This window comes from Pantherophis guttatus, chromosome 7, assembly GCF_059756535.1.
Source record: "Pantherophis guttatus breed Tessera chromosome 7, ASM5975653v1, whole genome shotgun sequence".
Lineage (NCBI taxonomy): Eukaryota > Metazoa > Chordata > Lepidosauria > Squamata > Colubridae > Pantherophis > Pantherophis guttatus.
The window spans coordinates 17,267,294-17,292,157 of NC_142069.1; the positions used below are offsets into that span (position 1 = coordinate 17,267,294).

A 24,864-nucleotide genomic window follows, 5' to 3' on the forward strand; every position below is an offset into this window, starting at 1 on the left:
TAGCATCAACTTTTTACTTTTATATACAAGTATATTGTAAATAATATAAACTAGACATTTCTAGTTGTCTACAGGGGAAGAGCCTGTAGTACAGTGGACTAAAGCACTGTTATTAACATCTGCTGCTTGCAATTACTGCAAGTTCAAATCTCACCAGGCTCAAGGTTGACTCAGCCTTCCATCCTTTCAAAGGTAGGTAAAATGAGGACCCAGATTGTGGGGGCAATAAGCTGACTTTGTATAAATATATAAAAGTATGAAGGCTATTGCTTAACGCATTGTAAACCGCTCTGAGTCTCCGGAGAAGGGTGGCATATAAATTAAAAAAAGCAAAAAAAAAGCAAAAGCAAAGCATTTCTATAACAGCAAACCTATCTAATTGGCAAAATCCAAAATCAAAGTTTCATTTTTTTTCCACCTCAAGGACAAAGTCCAAAAGTGGTTTCCAAGCAGAAGCAAAGTTAATTGTGTTCTTGGCTTCAGTTTCTAACTTTAGATAGGCTCACAGCAGGTTGGAGAAAAAAGACATTTAAACAGCAACATGGTTAATATTTTGGAATGGCAAATGTAATATAACTATCTATGAAAATATAAAGCTGTGGAGATTTACTTATTCGGTGCATGTACTTAAAATATTACCTCTAGGTAATGTTGCAACTCGTATTATCTAATTCTATTATCGGATTTAATGCATCTTTAAATATACTACTTGATGCAATAACACAGGAGATACACTGATTAGGAATGTTTTGACAGCTTGGTTCACTTTGCTTCAACTATTGTATACTAAACATTTTACTGGAATGTGCCAATGTTTTTCTAAAGCAAGTATTATAAAGTGTAAATGATGAACGAGACAGTCAATTAACTGAAAATACGTATCAAAGACCAAAACCAGTAGCAATTCCCTGTTATCAGTATTTCCATAGCTTATTCAAATTTTTTCTGGGTAATGGGTGCAATAGCCATTTACATTTTATTAAAGGGGTAAATAGGGATGCAGTGGCTCAGTGGCTAAGACGCTGAGCTTGTCAATCGAAACGTCGGCAATTCAGAGGTTCGAATCCCTAGTGCCACATAACGGGGTGAGCTCCCATTACTTGTCCCAGCTTCTGCCAACCTAGCAGTTCGAAAGCATGTAAAAATGCAAGTACAAAAAATAGGGACCACCTTTGGTGGGAAGGTAATAGAGTTCCGTGCGCCTTTGGCATTTAGTCATTCCGGTCACATGACCATGGAGACGCCTTTGGACAGCGCTGGCTCTTCGGCTTTGAAATGGAGATGAGCACCGCCCCCTAGAGTCGGGAACGACTAGCACATATGTGCGAGGGGAACCTTTACCTTTAAAGGAGTAAATGAGCGGCAACGCCAGGGAACTGCTCTTCTGGTTTCCAGTGCTCCCCTGCGTGCTCCCGTTTTGGTACTCGGTCCCGAAAAGGTTCACCAACAATAGAGGAGAAGGAAGGTAATATACCTTCCTTCTCCTATTTTCCTCACAACAAAAACCCTGTGAGGTGGGTTGGGCTGAGAAAGAATGACTGGCTCAAAGTCAACTTTCATGGCTAAGACAGGACTAGAACTCACCATCTCCTGATTTCTGGCCTTGCGCCTTAACCAAGGCTACATCTCTATCCGTCTCAGATGCCCAATCTTAGCTGCTTATGATCTGTGCAGCATAATATGTGGGGACAGCAGGTTATGCATGATGAAAGGGAGACTGATTGATGCTCAGTGAGACAAAACAAAGCAACCCTCATAGTTTGTTGGGAAAGGTCCTTTTCAACCCTTGTTGCTATGAAAGGAAGAAAGGACTAGCTTTGTCCTTTTTAAAAAAAAAAAAAAAAAGTCTGGCAGTTCACTATCTCTGGAGCAAATCATTTACATGTAATATGGAGAATGTGAAAATGCCAATGAAAATAAATTAGATAAAAAGGAGCCTGGAAGAATGGAGACATTGTGTTGATGCTTCAAGAATATTTAAATCAATATTTGTAAGATTCTATTCCATTAAAAAGTGAATTATATATACTGCCTTAAACGACTTTCGCATAATTTTAAGCCACAATAGATTCAGGGGAAACCATGCAGTGGTGAAACTCCATCATAAAAGAAATGTAAGGAATCAACACTTTTGTTTTTAGGTCCTGCAATTCAATACATGGAAGAGAAGCCCAAGATTGTTAAATATAGGTACACCTTGACTTACAACCACAATTGGGAGCGGAATTTGCACTGTAAATTGATCTGGTCATAAAGTGAGTCATTACATGACTAGATCCAATCTTACGATGATTTTACTGTGGCCATTAAGTGAATCATGAGGTTGATAAGTGGATCACACAGTTGTTACGCAAATCCAATTGACTTTGCCTGTTGGAAGCCAGCTGGGACGCTCATAAATCATGATCACAGGACAACAAGAGGCTGCAACCAGGGGTGGGCTTCAAAAATTTTAGCAAGGGTTTCTCTGCCCGGTTGCTGGCTGGGTGTGGCCATGGTGGGCATGGCCTAGTTGGCCTCCTGCACCACGGCAGGGGTGGTGGCATTTTTGCCCTCCCTGGGCTCCAGAGGCTTTCCTTGAGCCTCTGAGAAGCCAGACACGGGCCCATTTCCAGCCTTCCTGAACTTCTGGTAGGCCCATTTTTCACCCTCCCCAAGCCTCCACGCACACCCTACACTTATCTGCATCCAAAACGGGCCGTGTGGGGACTCCTGGGAGAGGTGGGGCAGGGTGGGCAGGGCCAGCCAGGAGTGGGATTTGGGGGTTCTCTGAACTACACAGAACCTTAGCTAGAGGTTCTCTCGACCCCCTGCGAACCCCCAGTAGCCCCTCCCTGGCTGCAAGCCTCATAAATGCCAAGTGCCCAAATTGCAATCCTGGAACCATGGAGTGGTGCAAGGACAGGATGTAAGTCACTTTTTCTGGAGCCATCATGGTGGCGCAGTGGTTAGAATGCAGTATTGCAGGCTAATTCCGCTCGCTGCCAGCAGTTCAATTCTGACCGGCTCAAGGTTGACTCAGCCTTCCATCCTTCCAAGGTCAGTTAAAATGAGGACCTAGATTGTTGGGGGCAATAGGCTGACTCTGTAAAACTGATAGAGAGGGCTGTAAAAAGCTATGAAGTGCTATTATGTAAGTCTAAGTACTATTGCTAGTTATATTTATTGTAGTTATATAACTTTATAGATAGGAGATTTTACGTAGAGAGAGATTAACCTTGGGTATCCAGAAAACAGGGTTCTCTGAGGCTGTAGAACTGGTCCTATTGCTCCAGCTTTTGTCTTGTGCTTGGTTCTAAATTCATCGGAGGGAGAAACAAAAGAAAAAGTTGAGGTTCTTTTTTCTCTGCAGCTGAACTCAGTTTTAAAGATTTACAGGTATTTGGAAATGCTAAAGATGCTAAATGTTTTTTCCGAGATCTATCAGAAATTGCATAATATAGAAGTTATATCAATAAGAAAGATTAGTATCTAGCTAATTTAAACACAGGTCCATGAATTAAAAAAAATAAAATAAAATCCTGCAATCATTACTGTCCCAATTATTCTCTCAATGTAAATTCTGAAATGGGAGGAAAATTGGTCTTGATTTATGTGACGTCCTTTGACATTATCTTTCCGCAATTTACTCAGCTATCTTTCTAAATCTTAAGTTTCATTTTTTGTTATGTCCCAAAGGTGGGGTTTTTTTTCCCCAAAAAGGCAACTGGACTTTGTTTTTCCTTGAAGATGTGCATTGAAACAAAAGATAATTCCAGTTGCCTTTTGAAAAACAACCTTTGTGACAACCATCACCTAAATCTCCATAGATACCTTTTGTTACGCTTTTTAGAAGTTATTCCAATTTCTCTAGATCAGGGGTCTTCAAACTTTAAGACTTGTGGACTTCAACTCCCAGAAATCTCCAGCCATCATAGCATAGCTGGCTGGAGCATAGCATAGCATAGCTGGCTGGAGAATTCTGGGAGTTGAAGTCCACAAGTCTTAAAGTGGCCATGTTTGAAGACCTCCGCTCTAGATCCTTCCCTAAAGTGTGGTCCTCAGAATTGTACAAAGGATTGGCCAATGCAAATTGAAATGGAGTTATTACTTTCTGTGATTTTGAAATTATACCCTCTAAAATTTACTTTCCTTCCCCCCCATCCCCCACAGCCATATCATACAACTAGCTCACATTTAATTTGCAATCGTAAGACCTCACAAACACTGTCATTACTCAGTCAGATATTCCCCTATCCTATACCTGGGCATTTGATTTTTAGTTTTTTCTTTTTTTCATCCATACACAAGCATTTTTAATCTCCTCTTGAATAATTGCACTGCACGGCTAAACTAGCATGTTTAATCATCCACTTGTCATTTTTGTTTTTCAGGGAGCACAGTTTGCAGCTATGCCATCAGCACTTCACTTTTTAGAATCCCCCGTTTGTGATTTTGTCATGCTTTTTAATCCTCTGTTTTCTCTTGGGAAGTGGTGGCTATAAGATAACTATGCTAAGCACTCAATAAAATGGAAATGATGATTATTATGATGTCAAGATGGTAGAAATGTTCCATTCCTCCCTGAAAATACTGTCTTGTATCTGGATCTTGAGACAACTTTCTTTGGGCAAATGCAGAAGTGGGCTACTGCCAGTTCGCACCAGTTTGGGCGAACTGGTAGTTAAGATTCTGCACAGTTCGGCAAACTGGTAAATCCCACCACTGGCTGGCCCCACCCCCACTCATTTTTTGGCCTGTTTCCAGCCAAAAATGGCCCAAAAAAGAGCTAGAAAATAGCCCAGAAAATGGCCAAAAATGGCCAAAGAACAGCCCAAAAATCAAGTGGTGGCGGGGCCAGCCAGTGTTGGGATTAGCCCCAATTGGCTGAATCCTACCTCTGCCTTTGAGGCGAGTGGCCGGGAGGTGGGCCTGGGTGTGACGAGTGATATCACCCACCCAGTCACATGATCAACCGGCCATGCCTACCCAGCCAGAGAACCAGTTGTTAAGTTATTCAAGTCCCACCATTGGGCAAATGCAACCACAACTACCAGCTGCTAACTCTGGTTTGGTTTCTTCCTTCTTTCTTTACTGCAGTTTAAGCAACTAAGCGGAAACAACAACAAGAAGGTACTATGTTGATTTTGATGTGTAGCCTGCCCTTAACAAAAAGCTGGGACTGTCCAGCAAAATACAGGTAGCCTCGACTTACAAATATTTGTTTAGTGACCGTTTGAAGTTACATCACTGAAAAAAGTGGCTTATGATTCTTTTTCATACTTACAACCATTGCAGCCATCCCCATGGTCACGTGATCAAAATTTTGACCTTTGGCAACCGGCATGTATATATGACTATTGTACTGCCCTGAAGTCATGTGATCACCTTTTGCGACCTTCTGACTTGCAAAGTCAAGTTCGGTTCCAAGCTAGGAGAGAGATACTGGAAACATGGAGGCTGATTGAAAAAATGGATTATTGATGGACAGGTCGTGGGCAACGGACCACATGGAGTGGAGAGTTGGGGGGGGTTATACCTTCTTTGGGCTTTGTATTTGAGCTTCCTGTTCCTATGCAAGAACATGTATTCTATTGGCTGTTGTCAGATTTCTATGGGGTCATGTAGGGGTCGTAGCTGGCTTTATAGGCAAAAGAGGAAATGCAAATCCTAATCCTAGTCAATTTCTCTGGTTTATTGTTTATCTGAGTCCCAGGTTTGATGTTTGAATTGTTCTGGGATGGTGAAATGAAGGGGCTTGTGTTCTGAAAGGGTTTTGGGCAATTCCTATTGTGGCTTAATGACTTTCGTCCCGTGTTGGATCTTGGGTGAGGGGCTGCTTCTAATCCTACCATTCTGCCTTTCTTCAGACTTTGCTGCAGGGAGTTTCAAAATATCGTGTCTTGAACGGATTTTTGCCTACAGCATTTGCTTTGCTTATGAATAGAACTATCTAGATACTTGTCTTCCTCTTTCAATAAGCTCTTTATCTCTTAAGTGTTGACATTTCAGAGGCTGCTTTCTGCCTCTAAAAAAGTATGTTTCTCCATTTCTTCCTTTAGGGAAATATAATATTCTGCCTTTTTAATAGTCCTCAAAATATTTCATTCTTCGGAGGGTGGGGGGCTTCCCACACACCCAAGAGTCGATATTTACCTGTTTAATGTGGAATGATTCATTTGGGGGGTGGGGTGTAATAACTTTTAATAACAATCAGGATTCCATTCCTATCTCCACTACGTGAATCCATTGTTACATTTGTTAGTTGTGGGGTTTTTTTAAAAAAAAAAAATGCGGTTTTATTGATGTACTACAAAACTGTACCCCTTTAACAACATCTCTTAATCCACATAAGGTTCTGTGTTTTGTTTACCTGAACGTTTGTCAAATCGAACTTCAGACTTGGATCAACTCTCGGTTTGGGTTGGCCATTCAGTACTTTTGCCAGGTCACTCCAGCTTCCATATCCTGCACAGACAAAAAAAGACAGCGAAATAAAATCCCCGGTTTTAAAAAAAATTATTGCAATACGATTACTGCAGAAGTAGGAACCCTTATATCCTTTTATCTGATGCAATATGTATGTGATACGTTCCATACAGTATGCGATGCCATGACAACATATAAAAAAAATTGTTAAAAACGTCTTTAGCTGAAGGACAACCAATAGCACTAGCGATAGCACTTAGACTTATATACCGCTTCACAGCCCTTCTAAGCGGTTTACAGAGTCAGCCTATTGCCCCCAACAATCTGGGTCCTCATTTTACCCACCTTGGAGGGATGGAAGGCAGAATCAACCTTGAGCCTGGTGAGATTTGATCTGCCAAATTGCAGGCAGCCGGCAGTCAGCAGAAGTAGCCTGCAGTACTGCATTCTAACCACTGCGCCACCTTGGCTCTTATGCTACGAGATGACCCACAATATAACTTTGGTACTAATCTGTGTAAGAGCTAATCTGGTAATAGTCTCTTTCTTATATCAACATTTAAAATAAAAATTAATCCTTAAAAATCCAATGTAACCATGGATATTCCTAAAACTACTACAAGTTTAGGATGGTTGTTAACAGATTATTATTATTTTTTTTTAAAAAAAAGACAAGCTGGCAATAAAATCAACTCTTGCGGAATCCCAAATGAAGCGTTTTTTTCATATGAGGTCATCCATGAGATTGTAGTGTTCAGACTTGAGAACTGGCAAGACCTGTATTATTTAACATTGTGGTCATGTGGTACGCATAACTAAACACAGAGGCTCAAGGAATGCTATTACCTTCTCACTGAAGTGGTACCTATTTACCTACTTGCATTTGCATGCTTTCGAACTACTAGGTGGGCAGGAGCTAAGGCAGGAACAGGAGCTCACCCCATCGTGCAGTGCTTGGGTCTCGAACACAAGCTATCAGCTTTTCAGCTAACAAGCCCAGCATTTTTAACCATTGATCCATCACTCCCTCTATGGAGAATATCTAATGGCTGATATATTATTCAGTCTACATATTGTTGTAGAATCATAGTTGAAAGTGGCCCCATAAGTCTTTAGTGCAACCTCTTGCTCAAGGCCAAAATCTGCTAAAGCCTCTCTTTGAAGATTCCAGTAAAGGAGTATGTCATCTCATTTGACAACTGGTTCTACTGGTTGGCAATTCAAAAATTCCCTCTAATACCTGTCTTGAATCAACTTTCCTGTAGTTTAAAGCAGGGTTGAAATGCTCCCGGTTCGGACCGGATCGCCCGATCCGTTAACGATGGAGGCGGGTGGTTTGGAGAACTGGTAGCAAAAATCCCTGCCCCCCACATGCCCAGCTGAGCCACGCGATCATCAGAGGCTTTTTTTTCTTTTAAATGCCTCTGATGATCCAAGCTGAGTTGCCTGATTGGCAGAGGCTTTTTTTCTTTCAAAAGCCTCTGATGATCCAAGCTGAGTTGTCTGATCGTCAAGCTGAGTTTGACGATCCAAGCTGATGATCCAAGCTAACGATCCAAGATGATGCGTGACGATCCAAGCTGAGTTGCCTGATCGTCATAGGCTTTTTTTCTTTCAAAAGCCTCTGACAATCCAAGCTGAGTTGCCTGATCGTCAGAGGCATTTAAAAGAAAAAAAGCCTCTGCTGATCAGGCAACTCAGCTGGGATCGTCAGAGCCTTTTGAAAGCATTTTTTACAAAAATTTTTGTAGAAAAAATGGTTTTAAAAGTTTTTTTAAAAATTGGCCATGCCCACCCAGTCACATTACCTCCCCACCAAGCCACGCCCACAGAACCGGTAGTAACAAATTTTAGATTTCACCACTAGTTTAAAGTCATTCTTCTATTCAGCTCTTTATTCATGATTATTCTCATTCATCGTTGTAACAATCAATATCCCAAACTGGGTGAAAATCAAATGCACTGTTCTTGGAAAAAAATCCATCCTGTCTCAGACCATCAATATATCTATGCAGCCCAGAATTGATACAGAGTTAGGATCACAATTGGAACCCAAAATTTGTGTTGCTAAATGAAACATTTGTTAAGTGAGTTTGCCCCTTTTTACAACTTTCCTTGCCACAGTTGTTAAGTGAATCTCTGCATTTGTTAAATTAGTAAGTGAATCTGGATTCCCCATTGACTTTGCTTGTCTGAAGGTAGCAAAAGCTGATCACATGACCCCAGGACAGGATCACAACTGTCATAAATATGAACCACTTGCCAAGCATCTGAATTTTGATCATGTGACCATGGGGATGCTGCAATGGTTGTAAGTGTGAAAAATGGTCACAAGTCATTTTTTTAGGGCCGTTATAACTTTGAACGGTCACTAAATGTACTGTTGTAAGTTGAGGATTACCTGTACTATGCAGCAGCATCTCTGATACCTTCCAGCAGAATTGAATTTCCAGCAGAAGCGAAAACAAAATTTTCATTATAATCTATAGGGATGGATGGGGAACTCATCAAATTTGCAGATGACACCAAGCTGGCAGGAATAGCCAACACTCTGGAAGATAGGTTTAAGATACAGAAGGAACTTGACAGACTTGAACACTGGATGCTATCTAACAAAATGAAATTCAATGGTGCAAAAAGTAAGGTTCTACAGTTAGGCAAGAAAAACAAAATGCACAGGTACAGTATATGTGGTACCTTGCTCAATAGTAGTAACTGTGAGAGGGATCTTGGAGTCCTAGTAGATAACCATTTAAATATGAGTCAGCAATGTGCAGCAGCTGCCAAAAAAGCCAACACAGTTGTAGGCTGCATAAACAGAGGGGTAGAATCAAGATCATGTGAAGTGTTAATACCACTTTATAATGCCTTGGGAAGGCCACACTTGGAATACTGCATTCAGTTTTGGTCGCCTCGATGTAAAAAAGATGTTGAGACTCTAGAAAGAGTGCAGAGAAGAGCAACAAAGAGGATTAGGGGACTGGAGGCTAAAACATATGAAGAACGGTTGCAGGAACTGAAAAGAAGGACTAGGGGAGACATGATAGCAGTCTTCCAATATCTCAGGGGCTGCCAAAGCATTCTCCAAAGCACCTCAGGGCTGGACAAGAAGCAATGGGTGGAAACTAATCAAGGAGAGAAGCAACTTAGAACTAAGGAGGAATTTCCTGACAGTTAGAACAATTAATCAGTGGAACAACTTGCCTCCAGAAGTTGTGACTGCTCCAACACTGGAAGTTTTTAAGAAGATGATGGATAACCATTTGTCTGAAGTGCTGTAGGGTTTCCTGCCTAGGCAGGGGGTTGGACTAGAAGACCTCCAAGGTCCCTTCCAACTCTGTTATTCTAAATGATCTCTGACCTGCAATTGAGATGGGAGTGTTATCAATCCTACCAAGGATAGAACTTTGGACTTTCTGTATTCAGAATATATATTTTTTTTCTTTCTGAATTATAACCTTTCTCTTCTCCTAAATGCAATAAAAGCAATAACATACGCAGTCCTTTCCAGCAAGAACAGCGACCTGATGTGTGTCAGCAGCAGAGTCAGAGTTCTCTCCAGATGGACCAAGAAAGTTCAAAAACTCTCGCACGATAATTAACTTTGGTTCAAAAGTCAACACCCGCAAGTGTTCATGGCAGTAAAACAAAATTACATGCTGGATTCTGAGTAACCATGTTACTTAGAATGATCTCACAATGGGTATGTGCAAGTTACAGTATCAAGAAAATTAAAGAGCTTAAAAGCAAAATAACAGTTACGGAAATTATATTTGGAATTCAACTCTAGTTCTCATCTGGGTAGCCAACACAATTTTGCCCAAAGAATATTTTACAAAAGAATACATTCAAACCTAATCCTGAGACAATAAACGTACAAGAAAAAAAAAAGAGTCTAAAAAGGGGATATTTCAAGAAACAAAAAAAAAATAAAAGAGGGTCTCAACATTTTAACATCTCCTTTATTATGGGGATAAAAGTGGGCATTTAACCATAGCCTACCTATAATTAACTCTGGTGCTAATGTACTGTATTTCTATAGATGTCATCTGTAGAAATAAATCTTTGCCCTAAATCTTGCAGAACAAATATGACAAGACAGTTTAAATATGTTTTTAGGTATTATTATTAGATGCGTGACAGATATAGGTGTGAGAACAGTGGTGGGATTCAGCTGGTTTGGGCCCGTTTGGGCCGGTTCAGCTGTTTAACCAGTTGTTAAATTGCTGGCTGGCTCCACCCCTTCCCACTCCGCCACTTCCAGGAGTCCCCATGCCCCCCGTTTTGGCTCCCAGGTAAGTGCATGGAAGCCTACTAGGCCCAAAAAGGGGCATGGGCAAGATTGCACAACCGTTTGTCTGGGATGGTATAAGGTCCCCTGCCTTGCGTGATGGGTTGGACTAGAAGACCTCCAACGTCCCTTCCAGCCTTCTGATTCTAAGAATTTTTGAAGATTAGTAGAACTATCCTAATTCTTAGCCAGCAGGGCCAGAATTGGTGTAGAGCAGGGGTGTCAAACTCAAGGCCTGCGAGCCGGATCCGGCCCCCAGGGAGCTTAGATCTGACCCACGGGGCCACCCTGGAAACAGTGAAGGTCTGGCCCGCGATACCTCTGCCAGTGAAAACAGAGCTCGAGAGGGCCGCCCCGCCCTCCCAAACTCCGTTTTCACTGGCAGAGGGTTGCAGGAGGCTGTTGTAGATGAAAACGGAGCTCAGGAGCCTGTTTTCACTGGCAGGCCTCCTCTGGCACCCCCAACATGAGTGATGTCGAGCTGACCATGCCCTCCTGGCCCCCCAAGGTCAAACACAACCCTGAGGTGGCCCTCCATGAAATTGAGTTTGACACCCGTGGTGTAGAGGTTAAGACATCAGAGTAGAAGCCAAGGGACTGTGAGTTCAAGTCCTATTTTGGGCACAAAGCCAGCTGGGTGACCTTGGGCCGGTCACTCTTTTTCAGCCCTAGGAAGATAACTTCTGAAATGTCCAGGCAGGCACCAGGAGTTAACATTGACTCTAAAGCGTGCACTATACACAAACAAACAAACACACACACACACACACGGGCAAGGGCACAGGCATTCCGCCAGGGGAAGGTGAGTGTAGTAAAACCAGAATATATATACATTTGACTAAACTTTGTTTAGGAAATGGAAACACTACAACAGCAGGAATCCTTTGAAATCCTGTCAGCAAGGAACAGGCAATAAGGCACTGAAACTCTGAATAAACAAGTCACAATCCCTGTAGTGGGAAAGAATACCACAAACATATCCTTTCTTTAACTTGTGTATGTATGTATGTATGTATGTACAGTATGTATGTATGTATGTATGTATGTATCAGAGGTGGGTTTCAGCAGGTTCTAACCAGTTCTGGAGAACCGGTAGCAGAAATTTTGAGTAGTTCGGAGAACCGGTAGTAAAAATTCTGACTGGCCCTGCCCCCATCTATTCTCTGCCTCCCAAGTCCCAGCTGATCGGGAGGAAATGGGGATTTTGCAGTAACTTTCCCCTGGATTGGGGAGGAATGGAGATTTTACAGTATCCTTCCCCTAGAGGAGGGTGGGAATGGAGATTTTACAGTATCCTTCCCTTGCCATGCCTACCAAGCCACACCCACAGAACCGGTAATAAAAAATTTTGAAACCCACCACTGGTATGTATGTATGTATTTATGTATGAAAAATACTGAATGTGATATAGCATTTATATTGACTTTTGTTGATGTACTGCATATCACCTTTAGAATTGTCAAGAAACAAAGCATGCCAGTTGGGAATAGTTATTCCAGAACTGCCTCCCTAAAATTAAATGGGAATGACAAGAAACTATTGATCTCTTACTAACTGGGGAAAAATAGCTTTACCAATTACTTCATTGGTAAACCTTATAAATCTCATTATAAACCTTATAAAACTGTAACTCCTTATAGCTATTTGCAAAATCTAAAAGAGATAAGAGTCTATTAACAGTCAAATGTAACTTTTGGTTTTGAGCTTATTTAGGATAACAATCATATTTGGGCTCTCAGAAAATGCAATTAAAGTAGTAGTAAAATAGTCATTGGATGTGAATAAATGTGTTAATTTTTCAGCCAAAACTGTTGCCAAAACTGCAGTTTTAAGTATTGCTGATCAACAACAACCTAGCAACTAGCAACAGAAACTGAATCTATGATGCATTAATTTGCACATTTTAGGAAATGCAGTTAATAAATACATAGAAAGGAAGATTTATTGAGAAAAGATGGTTGGATGATTTTCCCAATTTCTTCAGAAGCTATTGACCAAAAAGGCTAGTTGGATTCTATTAAAAATATTTATTTGCATATTATTTGCATCTACCAATTTGCATATTATACCAAAGCAATATAGAAATGTAACAATATATAATTTTAATGGCGTATAGTACTACCTACAGGTTATCAATTATTAATCAATTATTAATGACTTCCTGAAATAGATTTAAAATAGATTCTATGTTATTTTCTATTTGAATTCTCACACAATTCATAAAGGTCAAAGCATATTGGCTGTGGAATTCTGGGAGTCGAATTCCCCATGAGAAAAGTCACCCCTCCTAGAAGAATGAAATATTTTGAGAAATATTTAAAAAGGCAGAATATTATATTTCCCTAAAGGAGAAACATGTTTTTAAAGACAGAAACCAGCTCCCTTCCCCCAGCAGATATTTGGTGCCCATTAAGAAAGACTGGACCATCCTATCTACAAGACAAAAAACATTCAGCACTAGGGTGATGGGATTAAGACATGACCCTCCAGATAGGATTATCTAGCAGCAGAGCTCACTGCAATGCAAAATCTCCCAAGGACATTGCCTTGGCCCAAGCTTCAACCAAACTTATCTCAGACAAACTTCTAGGATTTGCACATGGCCCTATGGGAGTCTTACAACAGCCAATAGAATACATGTTCTTGCACAGGAACGGGAAGCTCAAGTTCAAAGCCCAAGAGAAGGTGTAAAAGCCCCTCGCTCTTAATTTCATGTGATCAGCTGCACCAGAAAACCATGTGCTTGTTGATTCTCTTCCATTATTAAACACTCTTTCCAATCAGTCTCCAGCCTCCATTTTCTCTCCAGTGTCTTTCTCCCGGCTTGGAACTGAACCAGATGGATATTTCTTCCAACACTCACACCGTAAAGGTGCCAAGGTTGAGAAACACAAGCATAGAAAATGACTTGACCAACATCTCCCATCCTTTGTGGTCTTCCTGCCTAGCTATCGTCACAAAAGTCTATCGTGATCTTCTGATGCATTTGATTTGTTTGGTAAATCGCAAATAAATTGCTTCAAAAGACCTGGACATAGAATTTAAATTCTTAAATATTTTTAAGAGAGTTGATCTGGCACTTCCTCTGTCTTGCCATTTTGTACCATGTGCCTATGAAAATATACGACTCCTCTTTTCCCACTTGTGTTTCGGATCCCTGGTGGAAATCTCTCAAATTTCTCGATGGGCTCCGGCTCCAGTTTTTACATCATCGCCGCCTCTCTTCTTTTCTCTACATTCTCTGAAGGACTTCAGAGGCAAAAGGAAACGCAACACGGTGCTATTAATAAATGATGGCCAGACCTCTTATGGCTCTGTCATCTCCTCTTTTCAAGCAAGTAAGCGATCTGCCTTTGTAAAGAGTCTGGCAAACCATCCAAGTGGAACCAGGGCATTTTCATGCCACCCTGGCAGATGGTTAACCGAAAGGGCTGAAAAACAATCTTCCGACACTGTTAGCACCTAGAAAGTAATAGGCTGGTATACAAGCCAAGACTTAATCAAGTTATTGGCTCAGAATAGGCCACCAGGGATTGCTTTGATGATTCAGATAATCAAGATCCATATATACTATCAGTTGACGAGGCAATCGCAATATGTTAGCTCGCCATTGCAGATCAGCATGGCTTCATGCTTAAATAAATCAGCATCTCTTAGCTCACTATCAGTTGAACAGGATGAGCTAATGCAAGCTAATGCAAGCTTCCCCAACATCCCCAACAACATCTTCCAGATGTGTTGGACCCCAATTCCCAATTTGGGGAGGTGCTCAGTGAGCTTGTCGATCAAAAGGTCGGCAGTTCAGCGGTTCGAATTCCTAGTGCCGCGTAATGGAGTAAGCTCCCGTTACTTGTCCCAGCTTCTGCCAACCTAGCAGTTCGAAAGCACGTAAAAAATGCAAGTAGAAAAATAGGGACCACCTTTGGTGGGAAGGTAACAGCGTTCCGTGCGCCTTTGATGTTTAGTCATGCCAGCCACATGATCACAGAGACTTCTTCGGACAGCGCTGGCTCTTTTCTTTTGAAAAGGAGATGAGCACTGCCCCCTAGAGTCAGGAACGATTAACACATATGTGCATGGGGAACCTTTACTTCAACTCCTCTGGGGAGGACCCAATTGGCAGAAGCCAATCTAAAGCTACAGAAGATTGTAAATATCTTACGGATACACATGTACACATGCCTCTATCTCCAGCTACACACAAACACAAGGTTTCCAATCTTTTGAAATTATTTGAAAAAAGTGCTTTGGAATTCCTTTCTATAACTCATAAACTTATAACATCTCATAAACTTATAAACTTACTTCTCTATAACTTGACATTTTCTAGCTTCCGTAAAAGTCAGAAGAAAGAGTACCCCTGTTTTAGGAGTTGCATTAAGTTTCATGGATGAACCCTTAACGCAAGGACATGTTTTTTTCAGGCTTGCATGGGTTACTTTAATGAATAGAAGAAATGTGCTATGCTCACACTCAAGTCTAAAGCACTTCTTCCAAATGGTTTCTCAAGCAAGCGCATGCAAAATATAAACCTTAAATTCCATTACTAAACTCCTGCTTAGACCGATAGGTCATTCAGAAGCAAGTTATAGTCCAGAAAGGCAGAATCAGTTTAACAATTATTATTAGCATCACATTTTTCATTTTTATAAAAAGACATTTCTGAGCAGTGAGCATGATGTTCTTACTGTATTCTAGATGATTTCTGGTTGGTACTTTAAACCATTACGTATATACACCAGTGATGGGTTTCAAAATTTTTTACTACCAGTTCTGTGGGTGTGGCTTGGTGGGCGTGGCATGGCTTGGTGGGTGTGGCAGGGGAAGGATACTGTAAAATCTCCATTCCCACCCCACTTCAGGGGAAGGATACTGTAAAATCTCCATTCCCTCCCCAATCCAGGGGAAGGTTACTGCAAAATCCCCATTTCCTCCTGATCAGGTGGGACTTGGGAGGCAGAGAAGAGAGGGGGGCGGGGCCAGTCAGAATTTTTACTACCAGTTCTCCGAACTACTCAAAATTTCCGCTACCAGTTGTCTAGAACTGGTCAGAACCTGCTGAAACCCAGCTCTGATATACACCCACTGGAAACTTAATCCAGAAAGGATTAAGCAGGTGTATATCTTAAGAAGTATTATAGACTTCATCATGATTGGCAGAACAGCTATGATATTCATGTCTCTCCCCATGCCACATAAAAGACCATTAACCACAGCATTACCTGTTTGGATACTCTGATCTACCAAGGCCTTTCAGTCTCTTCCAAATGTCTTAGATGCCAAGTTAACCACAGGAGTTTCCATAGAAATAGTGGAACTGATTCCACAGAGACTTCAGCAGCTGCTCCCTTGTTCCTTCCCCCTTCGTCTTACCTAGGTCTTTTGCTTATTAAACCAATTAAATAAAGCAATATGCATGGCACCCTTGGGTCTAAAAAACAAACAAACAAACACCCCAGCAAAGAAGCCACTTAATGAAAGCAGGAATTGAGGAAGTATAGGTAAAGATCCGCCTGGCACATATGTGCTAGTCGTTCACGACTCTAGGGGGCGGTGCTCATCTCATTTGAGCAATAAATGTCTTGACTGATATTATATGTTGTTAGTGGGTCAAAAGCTCCTTTCAATGCTTAAATGTATCCTCTGGCTGTGAATGGTGATGCTAAGTTTAGGAGGAGTGGGAGGGAAAATGTGATGAGAGGATATTAGAATTGCCATACTCCAAGAATGGTGACATAAGACACCTCTTCCTATTTAATTTCCAAAAGGCGGGAGAAGGGAGAAGAGAGGGATTTCGGAAGTGTCAGCAGGGAAACAGGTCAAACAGAAGCTTAGAATCCAAGCCAAGGAAATCACCCAACTGTAAAATGTCTATTTAGAAAGATATATTTCTTGCCAGGTAAGGCAGAGTACAGACACTAGTAAAATAGAAGTCATCAGAAATCATTGCACCATGACAACTAAATAAAATTAAACGATCTAAAAATAATTATCCTAAACCCATGATGGTGAACCTACGGCACGCGTGCCAGAGGTGGCATGCATAGCCCTCTCTGTGGGCATGCACGCCGTCGCCAGCTTCTCTTCTGGTCTTTGCGGATGCTGGAGCGTGTTCTGGTTTGGGCACTCAGTGCAGAAAAGGTTCGCCATCACTGTCCTAAACAGTCATCTTCTTTTTGTGTGTGCCTTTAAGTCAGTGTTGATTGCTGAAGACTAACTGGACTAGTCCCTGCAGTTTCATTGGCAAGGTTTTCAGAAGTGGCTGCAGGGAGATGACCAGACTGAGCCTGAGGGAGGCGTCAAATGCATCATCAGTCATGAGTCCCTTCATGTCCATAAGAGATCTAAGTCCACCCACCTTGAATTTCTTCTACTCTTAGCTCCCGCTAATTTCCCTTGGCCGTTAGTAGTTCAGATTCTTGTAGAGAGCTCAAGCTTACAATGAATATTTATACCCATTCGAACTGTCTGGATCTCCTGATTTTCCTGGCACTTGATAGTGGCTTGCCATTGCTTCCTTCCAAGGGCTGAGAGAAAGTGAGTGGTCTAAGGTCACTCACCCGGCTTCGTGGCTAAAGCAGAATTAGAACTCACAGTCTCCTACTTTCTAGCCTGGTGCCTTTAACCACTACATCAAACTGGCTCTCTAAACCGTAATTGTAAAAGAAACTTTTAACAATTCATTTAAAATTATGTAATAAAAGTTAAATTTAATTCATTTTTAAGTGTTTAAAATAAAGGTTGTGTCGCTCTATACCAGTGATGCAAACCTATGGCACGCTTGCCACAGGTGGCACACGTAGCCATATCAGTGGACACGCCAGCTCAGCTCTGGTGCGCATGCGTGCACCGGCCAACTGATTTTCGGGCCTTCTGGGCCCATCAGAAGTAGGGAAACAGGCTGTTTCCTCCCTCCAAAGGGCCTGGGGTGGGTGGGGAAGGCCCGATTTTCTTTTTGGAGGCTGGGGGCAGCAAAAAACATCACTTCCTGTCCAACTGGGAGTTGGAAAATGGGCCATTTCAGGCCTCCAGAGGGCCTCCGAGGGGATGGGGAAGGCTGTTTTTGCCCTCCACAGTTGCATAGAAAGGATCTGGAGCCAGGTGAGAAAGAAAAACAGGCCTACCAGGCCATCGTGTGCCAGGAGCCGGGGGGGGGGATGTTGCACGCACATGCACAGGGCGGGATGCATAGAATTATGGGTGTGGGCACACACGTGCACAAACCTCCCCTGCCCCCCCTCCTGGCATGCGACGGCAAAAAGGTTAGCCATCACTGCTCTATACTTTCCTCATGTTCTACCTAGAAAGAAAAAAGGAGAAAAATGGGGAAAAAGTCTTTCTCTGAGCTACTGGGATTATGATTTGAGAAGGAAGGAAGAGAGAGGGGAAAAGATAGAAAGGAAAGAATGCCACAATAGTTAGGTGCTCAACAGGCACAACAGAAGACTAAAGCTAGAATCCAGAAACCGTGGAAATTGTCAGAGAGAGAAAGGCCCATAAATTGAGACTTGCAAGTGATATTAAAAACAAGCAAACAGAAGTATTTAGTATGTTAGAAACAGCAGCAACAATTAGCTAAAGATGGAGTGGTTCTGATGGAAGGAGCACAAGGTAAATTGCTTAACTCCTATTTTGCTCCTATCTTCTCTCAGAATGGAAACAAAATACTAACTGGCCATTGCTAGGCCACTGAAAGAAGAAGAATTTTGCTAATTTAAATAAATCCGACATCCATAAGCAGAAATATTACATCTAGTCTACTGAAGAAACTAATGGATATGACAACAGAATTGGTCTTGGAAATCTTTGCATACTGCTGAGTTCCCAGAAGACTGGAGGAGAGAAAATGTCACCTCTGTCTTCAAAAAGAAGCAGCACCTGGGAAATTATAGACCTGTCTATTTGATATCTTCACTGGGTAGGGTCCTTGTAGATTATTAAATAGCATATTTATGAGCAAGCACATAGATCGGCATGCTGCAATTAACAGGAATCAGCATGGCTTTGCACAAACACATCATGCCAGATGCCTCCTCCTCCTCCTCCCTAGATTAGTAGATCAGAATAATACAGGGGTGGGCTTCAAAATTTTTAGCAAGGGGTTCTCTGCCCGGTTGCTGGGTGGGCATGGCAATGGTGGGCGTGGTCTTGTCAGCCTCCTGCACCATGGCGGGAGGGGGGGTGTTTTTCCCTTCCTCAGGCTCCGGAGGCTTTTCTCGAGCCTCTGGGAGGGTGAAAATGGCCTCCCCAGGCTCCAGAGGCCCTCTAGAGGCTGGACACAGCCCCGTTTCTGGCCTTCCCAAACTTCCGGTAGGGCCGTTTTTCATCCTCCCCGAGCCTCCACGCGCACCCTCCACTTACCTTCATCCAAAATGAGCCGTGTGGGGACTCCTGGGAGGGGCGGGGTAGGGTGGGTGGGGCAAGGCAGGGCAGGGCAGGGCGGAGCCAGCCCAGAGTGGGGTTTGGGGGTTCTCCGAACTGCACAGGATCTTGGCTTGAGGTTCTTCCGAACCCCTGCGAACCCCAGCAGCCCACCCCTGGAATAATACCATTGAAATAGTGTACCTGAACTTCAGCAAAGCTTTTTGAATATGTCATGACATTCTCCTTCATAAAAGACTAAAATATGAGGTAGATGATGCTAATTTTAAATGGAATCGTGGTTTTCTGAATGCAGCACCAAAGAGTGCTTATTAAGGGCTCTACTTCACTTTGGAGGGAAGGAAGAATCATAGTGCCACAGGGCTCTATCCTACACCCTATACTCTTGGATGATTTAGGAGACGGTTCTGAAATTTGCAGATGACAGAGTTGGGAGGGATGCAAATCAAAAGGATTTAGAGGTTTGAGCAGTAAACTGAGACAATGCAGATGATGCAAATAAACTGAAAAAGTCTGCAAGGTGAAAAGCACAGATATAGGACGGGGGAGCCCTAGCTCAGTATTACTCCATGTAAAAAGATTCTGAGTATTTTTCCTCAATTACAAGATAAGTATGAGCCAGTAGCATGATTATAGGTAGCAATTGTTCTACTTAACTCTGCCCTGTTCAGACTCTGGTTGAAATATGGCCTCCAGTTCTAGGCACTATAATTCAAAAAGAACTAAAATTTGAAACACGTTCAGAGAAAATCTACCAATATGGAACGGTGTTGGGAAACCAAACCTTATGAGGAACTGTTAAAGAATCTGGATGTATTTAACCTACATGAAGACTGAAAGGGTAGCAGTCTTAAAAAATGTGAAGAGTTGTCATACAGATGAGGAAGCCTTAAGGGGAGGGTGGTTAAAAGTAAGTGTCACTCAGGGGTGGGTTCTACTTATCTTTACTACCGGTTCGCAATGGGATCGCGGGCGCTCGCTCGCTTTGTTCATGTGCGTGCTTTGCTTCTGTGCATGCGCAGATCGCCGATGATGACATCTGGGTGATGACATCCGGGGCTGTTGGCGGGGCCTCCCGCCGGTTTTACTACCGGTTCTTGCGAACCAGTCCAAACCGGGGGCAACCCACCACTGGTGTCACTGTTCTGAACCTAGCCAGTAAGAAACGAGGTCACACCATTGGTAGAACATTTCCCCTTTACTCGTCTCTCTACTCGGAACACAATGAAATGGGAATCTAGCCAGCATTACCCACTTCCACCAGCCAGCTGATTATGAGGGCTCAGAAAGCATTGGCCCTGATGTGTCGCTCCAGGCCTGCTCCAGCAAAGAGGCTCCAGCCGATGCTGCCTCATTCTTCTGGGGCCCCTCCAAGTCTGTCGCGCCCCCCTTCTGTGCGCCCCTTGCAACACCCAGCACCTGACACCAAGTAGTGCAGGGGTCTGCAACCTTGGCAACTTTACGACTTGTGGACTTCAGCTCCCAGAATTCCTCAGCCAGCGCATGCTGGCTGAGGAATTCTGGAAGTTGAAGTCCACAAGTCGTAAAGTTGCCAAGGTTGCAGACCCCTGCAGTAGTGCACTCCATACAACCCCCTTCCCCCTCCTCGCTGTGGCAAGTCCAAAACATCTCGGATGTTGGCAGTAAGTTCAGGCTAGATATCAAGGAGGAAATTCTGTGACCATATAAGCTGTTAGCCAGTAGAACAAAACCATTACAGGAAGTTGTGAGTTCTCCTTTGCTGAAGTTCTTGAAGCAGAGGTAGAATAGTCATTTGTCAGAGAGGGTCTAGTACCTTGTAACAAACAAGGCCTTGGACAAGGTGACTTCTAAGGTATCGTACTTTCCAACTCTATTTCATAATGTCAATATAAGAATAGTATATGTATTGTCCCAAAGGTGCTTTTTCCAAAAGGCAACTGGACTTTCTTGGGGTTTTTTCTTTTGAAAACAAGAGTTCAGCTTCTTGGATGAGAAGTGAAACATTTTCAAAAACCCCAAGAATTTCCAGTTGCTTTTTGGGAAAACAGCTTTGGTGACAACCATGACTTGGATGATTGAGAATCTCCATAGACATTGTCAACATATTAGATACCTGCAGTCTGTAAATCTTAACTTATTTCTCTAATTGAAGTTCTTGGAAATTTTTATAAAGGCCAGCTTTTCAAGCAACAATTACAGTATGTGGAACTCCCTAGACACAGTCACTCATGCCCTCGTTACCTCCCGCCTGGACTATTGTAATGCTCTCTACATGGGGCTCCCCTTGAGGAGCACCCGGAGGCTCCAACTGGCGCAGAGTGCGGCCGCGCGGGTGGTTATGGGAGCAACATGGCGCTCCTGTGTGACACCTCTCCTGCGCGAGCTGCACTGGCTCCCGGTGGTCTTCCGGGTGTGCTTCAAGGTTTTGGTTACCAGCTTTAGAGCGCTCCATGGCTTAGGACCTGGCTACTTACAGGACCGCCTACTACCACAAACAGCCTCCCACCGGCCGGTACGCTCCCATAGAGAGGGGCTCCTCCAGGTGCCGTCAGCCAAACAATGTCGACTGGCGGCCCCTAGAGGGAGGGCCTTCTCTGTGGGGGCATCTACTATCTGGAACAAGCTCCCCCCGGAGATACGGAGGATCCCGGATCTGCGCACTTTCCGCCGTGCTTTGAAGACATTCCTATTCCAGCAGGCCGGCCTGGCCTAATTTTTTCCCCTTCTTTTAAATTTTTAAACTCAAATTTTAATTCATTTTAAATTATTGGGAGTTTTAAATTGTCTCGGGCAAAAATTATTTAATTGGGTTTTAATCATGTTTTAACTTTTGTATTTATGTGTTTTATTTCGTGTCTGTTCACCGCCCTGAGTCCTTCGGGAGTAGGGCGGTATACAAATTTAATAAAATGAAAAAGAAAAAGAAAGAAAGAAAGAAAGTTCAGAGCAGCTTTATTGAGCTGGCCACAATTCCTTCAGTATTGGTTTGAACAACAGTGTCAAATAAAAGATAGTTTTGCCAGAACTACTCATTCTCCAGCTTCTCTCCAAATGTTTTTCACCCTGATCAGCAGTTGGTTGGTCTTCATAAAGATTGCCAAGGGTTCAATCCTCACTGGCTCCAGGTTGACTCAGCCTTCCATCCTTCTGAGGTCGGTAAAATGAGGACCCAGATTGTTGGGGGCAATATTCTGACTCTGTAAGCTGCTTAGAGAGGGCTGTAAAAGCACTGTGAAGCGGTATAGAAGTCTAAGCGCTATTGCTATTGACTTCACTATCCTGTTCCTTTGTAATACTTAGTGCAGCCGTTGCCAAAATAACAAGTATAGCCTGTCAACACTCATTCCATAAATGACTAGAGAGATCTAGGATAAATCTTGTTGAAATGGTTTTTTCCCTTCACCACAAATGGGAGGAACAGCTGTCATTTAGAAATGCCAGAGGTGCCCAGGTGGTTTCTGATTCCTGATATAACTCCATGCCTTGCAACAGGGGTGGTGTTGCTACCTACACATCTGGGATTGATAGAATGGTAATGCTTATTGCTTGGAGTTTTAATGGCTCCTTCCATGCATCAATATCAGCATGAAAATAACTGCTCCATGATTTCTTAGCGGTAAGACCTATCAAATCTAAGCTTCAAAATCTAGATGATTATTAGATGTAGCATTTTTTTTTCAGGGTATCTTTTTGCTCATCTAGTGGGATCTGAACTTTTGCAATGTCAGGTATGGATTCCATAAATGCTACAAGGATTCTAGTTGTAATATTTCTTGGCTTTACTGAGTATACACAGGTTATGGAAATACTATGTCGTGATAACAGCATTTCTTCCTCCAGTTTGGTATAAGTATGAGTCCTTCTGTTAACTATCAAAACTATCCAGGTTTAAAATAAAAATCAGCCACAGAATTCTCTTTCCATTTAGCATGGAATCAATTACAGGGCAGGGAAACCCAGAGGGTAATAAGTCTATTCACATTTTACATCAACTGTCTGTTTTAAGGGGGGGGGAAATCTGTAATGCTTTGTTCCACATGAAATAAGACCAAAAAAGGCTAACCTACTTATGGGTGTGTACTATGTAATTTTAAATTTCAAAAGTCCTTTCACATTTTTCAAAATGTCCTGTCATTGCGGGAATATTTTAACATTTTGTCATTGCTTTTTGAATAACAATAATTGAGAAAAAGTATCAGGGCTCCAGAAGGAGGGATGTCTATCATGCTTCATGCTAGCACATATTTTTGAAATATTTTTTGTTTTAAAACCCACTTTGAAAGCCTGCAGAATCTGTTGTGTCTTCTTAATCTGGTCAGGGAACACCCAATGTGTCTTTATATGTCATTACTGCTTCATTTATTATAATGTTTTAAAGCCAGTACGACATATAGACATGATGAAAAGCTTGGAACCTAAATCCTACAAAGAATGGTTAAAGCAACTTGGTATGTTTAGCCTAAAGAAGAGAAGGCTAAGAACGACACATGGTAGCAGTCTCCCAATAATTATAGGGCTGCTCCAGATATGACAGTACACATTTATTCTCCAAAATTGCCAAGAGTAGGACAAGAGCCAACATGTGAAAGCTTTACAGAAGGAGATCCAAATTTTAAATGAGGGATTTCCTGCACTTGAGTGCTATTAAGCAATACAGTTGAAGGAATTAAGCAATGGAGCTGTCTTCTGGAATTGTAGATGCTCCACCATTGGAGGTTTTTAAACAAAAGTTGGGTTGGTGTGGGCTGAGGATTCCTACCCTGGACTAGAAGACCTCCAAGATCTCTCCCTACCCTACTTCTTTTGAAACGTCTTCAAAAGAAAAAACAAGAAAGTCCCAGTTGCCTCCTGAAAAAGCACCTTTGGGACAACCATGACCTGGATGACTGAGAATCTCTACAGACTTCCAACCAGTGGTAGGTTGCTACCGGTTCGCCCCGGATCTGGCAAACTGGTAGCGGTGGTGACGGGAGGCTCCACCTACCCAGCGGGATGCTTCTGCGCATGCTTCTTGTCCTGCCCTCAAGTGCTTTGGAGAATAGCTTGACTCCCTCTTCTTTGTGGCAGCCCCTGAGATATTGGAACACTGCTATCATGTCTCCCCTAGTCCTTCTTTTCATTAAACTAGACATACCCAATTCCAGCAACCGTTCTTTGTATGTTTTAGCCTCCAGTCCCCTTAATCATCTTTGTTGCTCTTCTCTGCACTCTTTCTAGAGTCTCAATATCTTTTTTACATTGTGGGGACCAAAACTGGATGCAGTCTTCCAAGTGTGTAGTGCAGTATTTCAATTGTAGGAGCTGTAGTTGGGAAACATCTGGAGGACCATGCTGTAGTTTGAAAACATCTGGAGGACCATGTAGACCACCCATTCCACATATAGGTTTGCCTTTTCTTTCTTTCAATTACAGGTTACACCCAAACACACACACACACAGAGAGAGAGAAATAAGTACTAATAATAGACCTTTCATGACCAAAAAGTGATGCTTAATTGAACTTTACTTTCAGCACACCCTTGTTATGATCACTTAGTGGATATTTTACTGAGCATTCAACAAACTGCTCATTTGTGGACTTTCTGTCTTGGCTCATTTGCAACGATACTTGAATTTGAAAACTAACCCATCTAGATCGGTTCATTTGCTAGACTGGGTAGAGAAGCCATAAACACACGCACAAAAAAAGCAAGACCAAAGAAAACACATAAAATTATTACCCTTTAGTATATACAGCTGCATAATTATTGTTTTCATATTTTTTTTTTATCCTGAGCTTGGCTCTTTATGCAAATAAATCA

The 24,864-nt window shown here is 42.3% G+C and overlaps 1 protein-coding gene across 1 annotated transcript in view; it reads right to left on the reverse strand.

Annotated features, from left to right (window-relative positions):
• Positions 1-24,864, reverse strand: part of B4GALNT3 (beta-1,4-N-acetyl-galactosaminyltransferase 3) — a 91,680-nt gene that overhangs the window by 35,901 nt on the left and 30,915 nt on the right. The window contains exons 2-3 of the mRNA XM_087873692.1: positions 6,353-6,447; positions 3,218-3,295 (exon numbers count right to left, since the gene is read on the reverse strand). Coding sequence (XP_087729818.1) covers positions 3,218-3,295; positions 6,353-6,447 — 173 coding nt within the window. The remainder of the gene's footprint in view (positions 1-3,217; positions 3,296-6,352; positions 6,448-24,864) is intronic.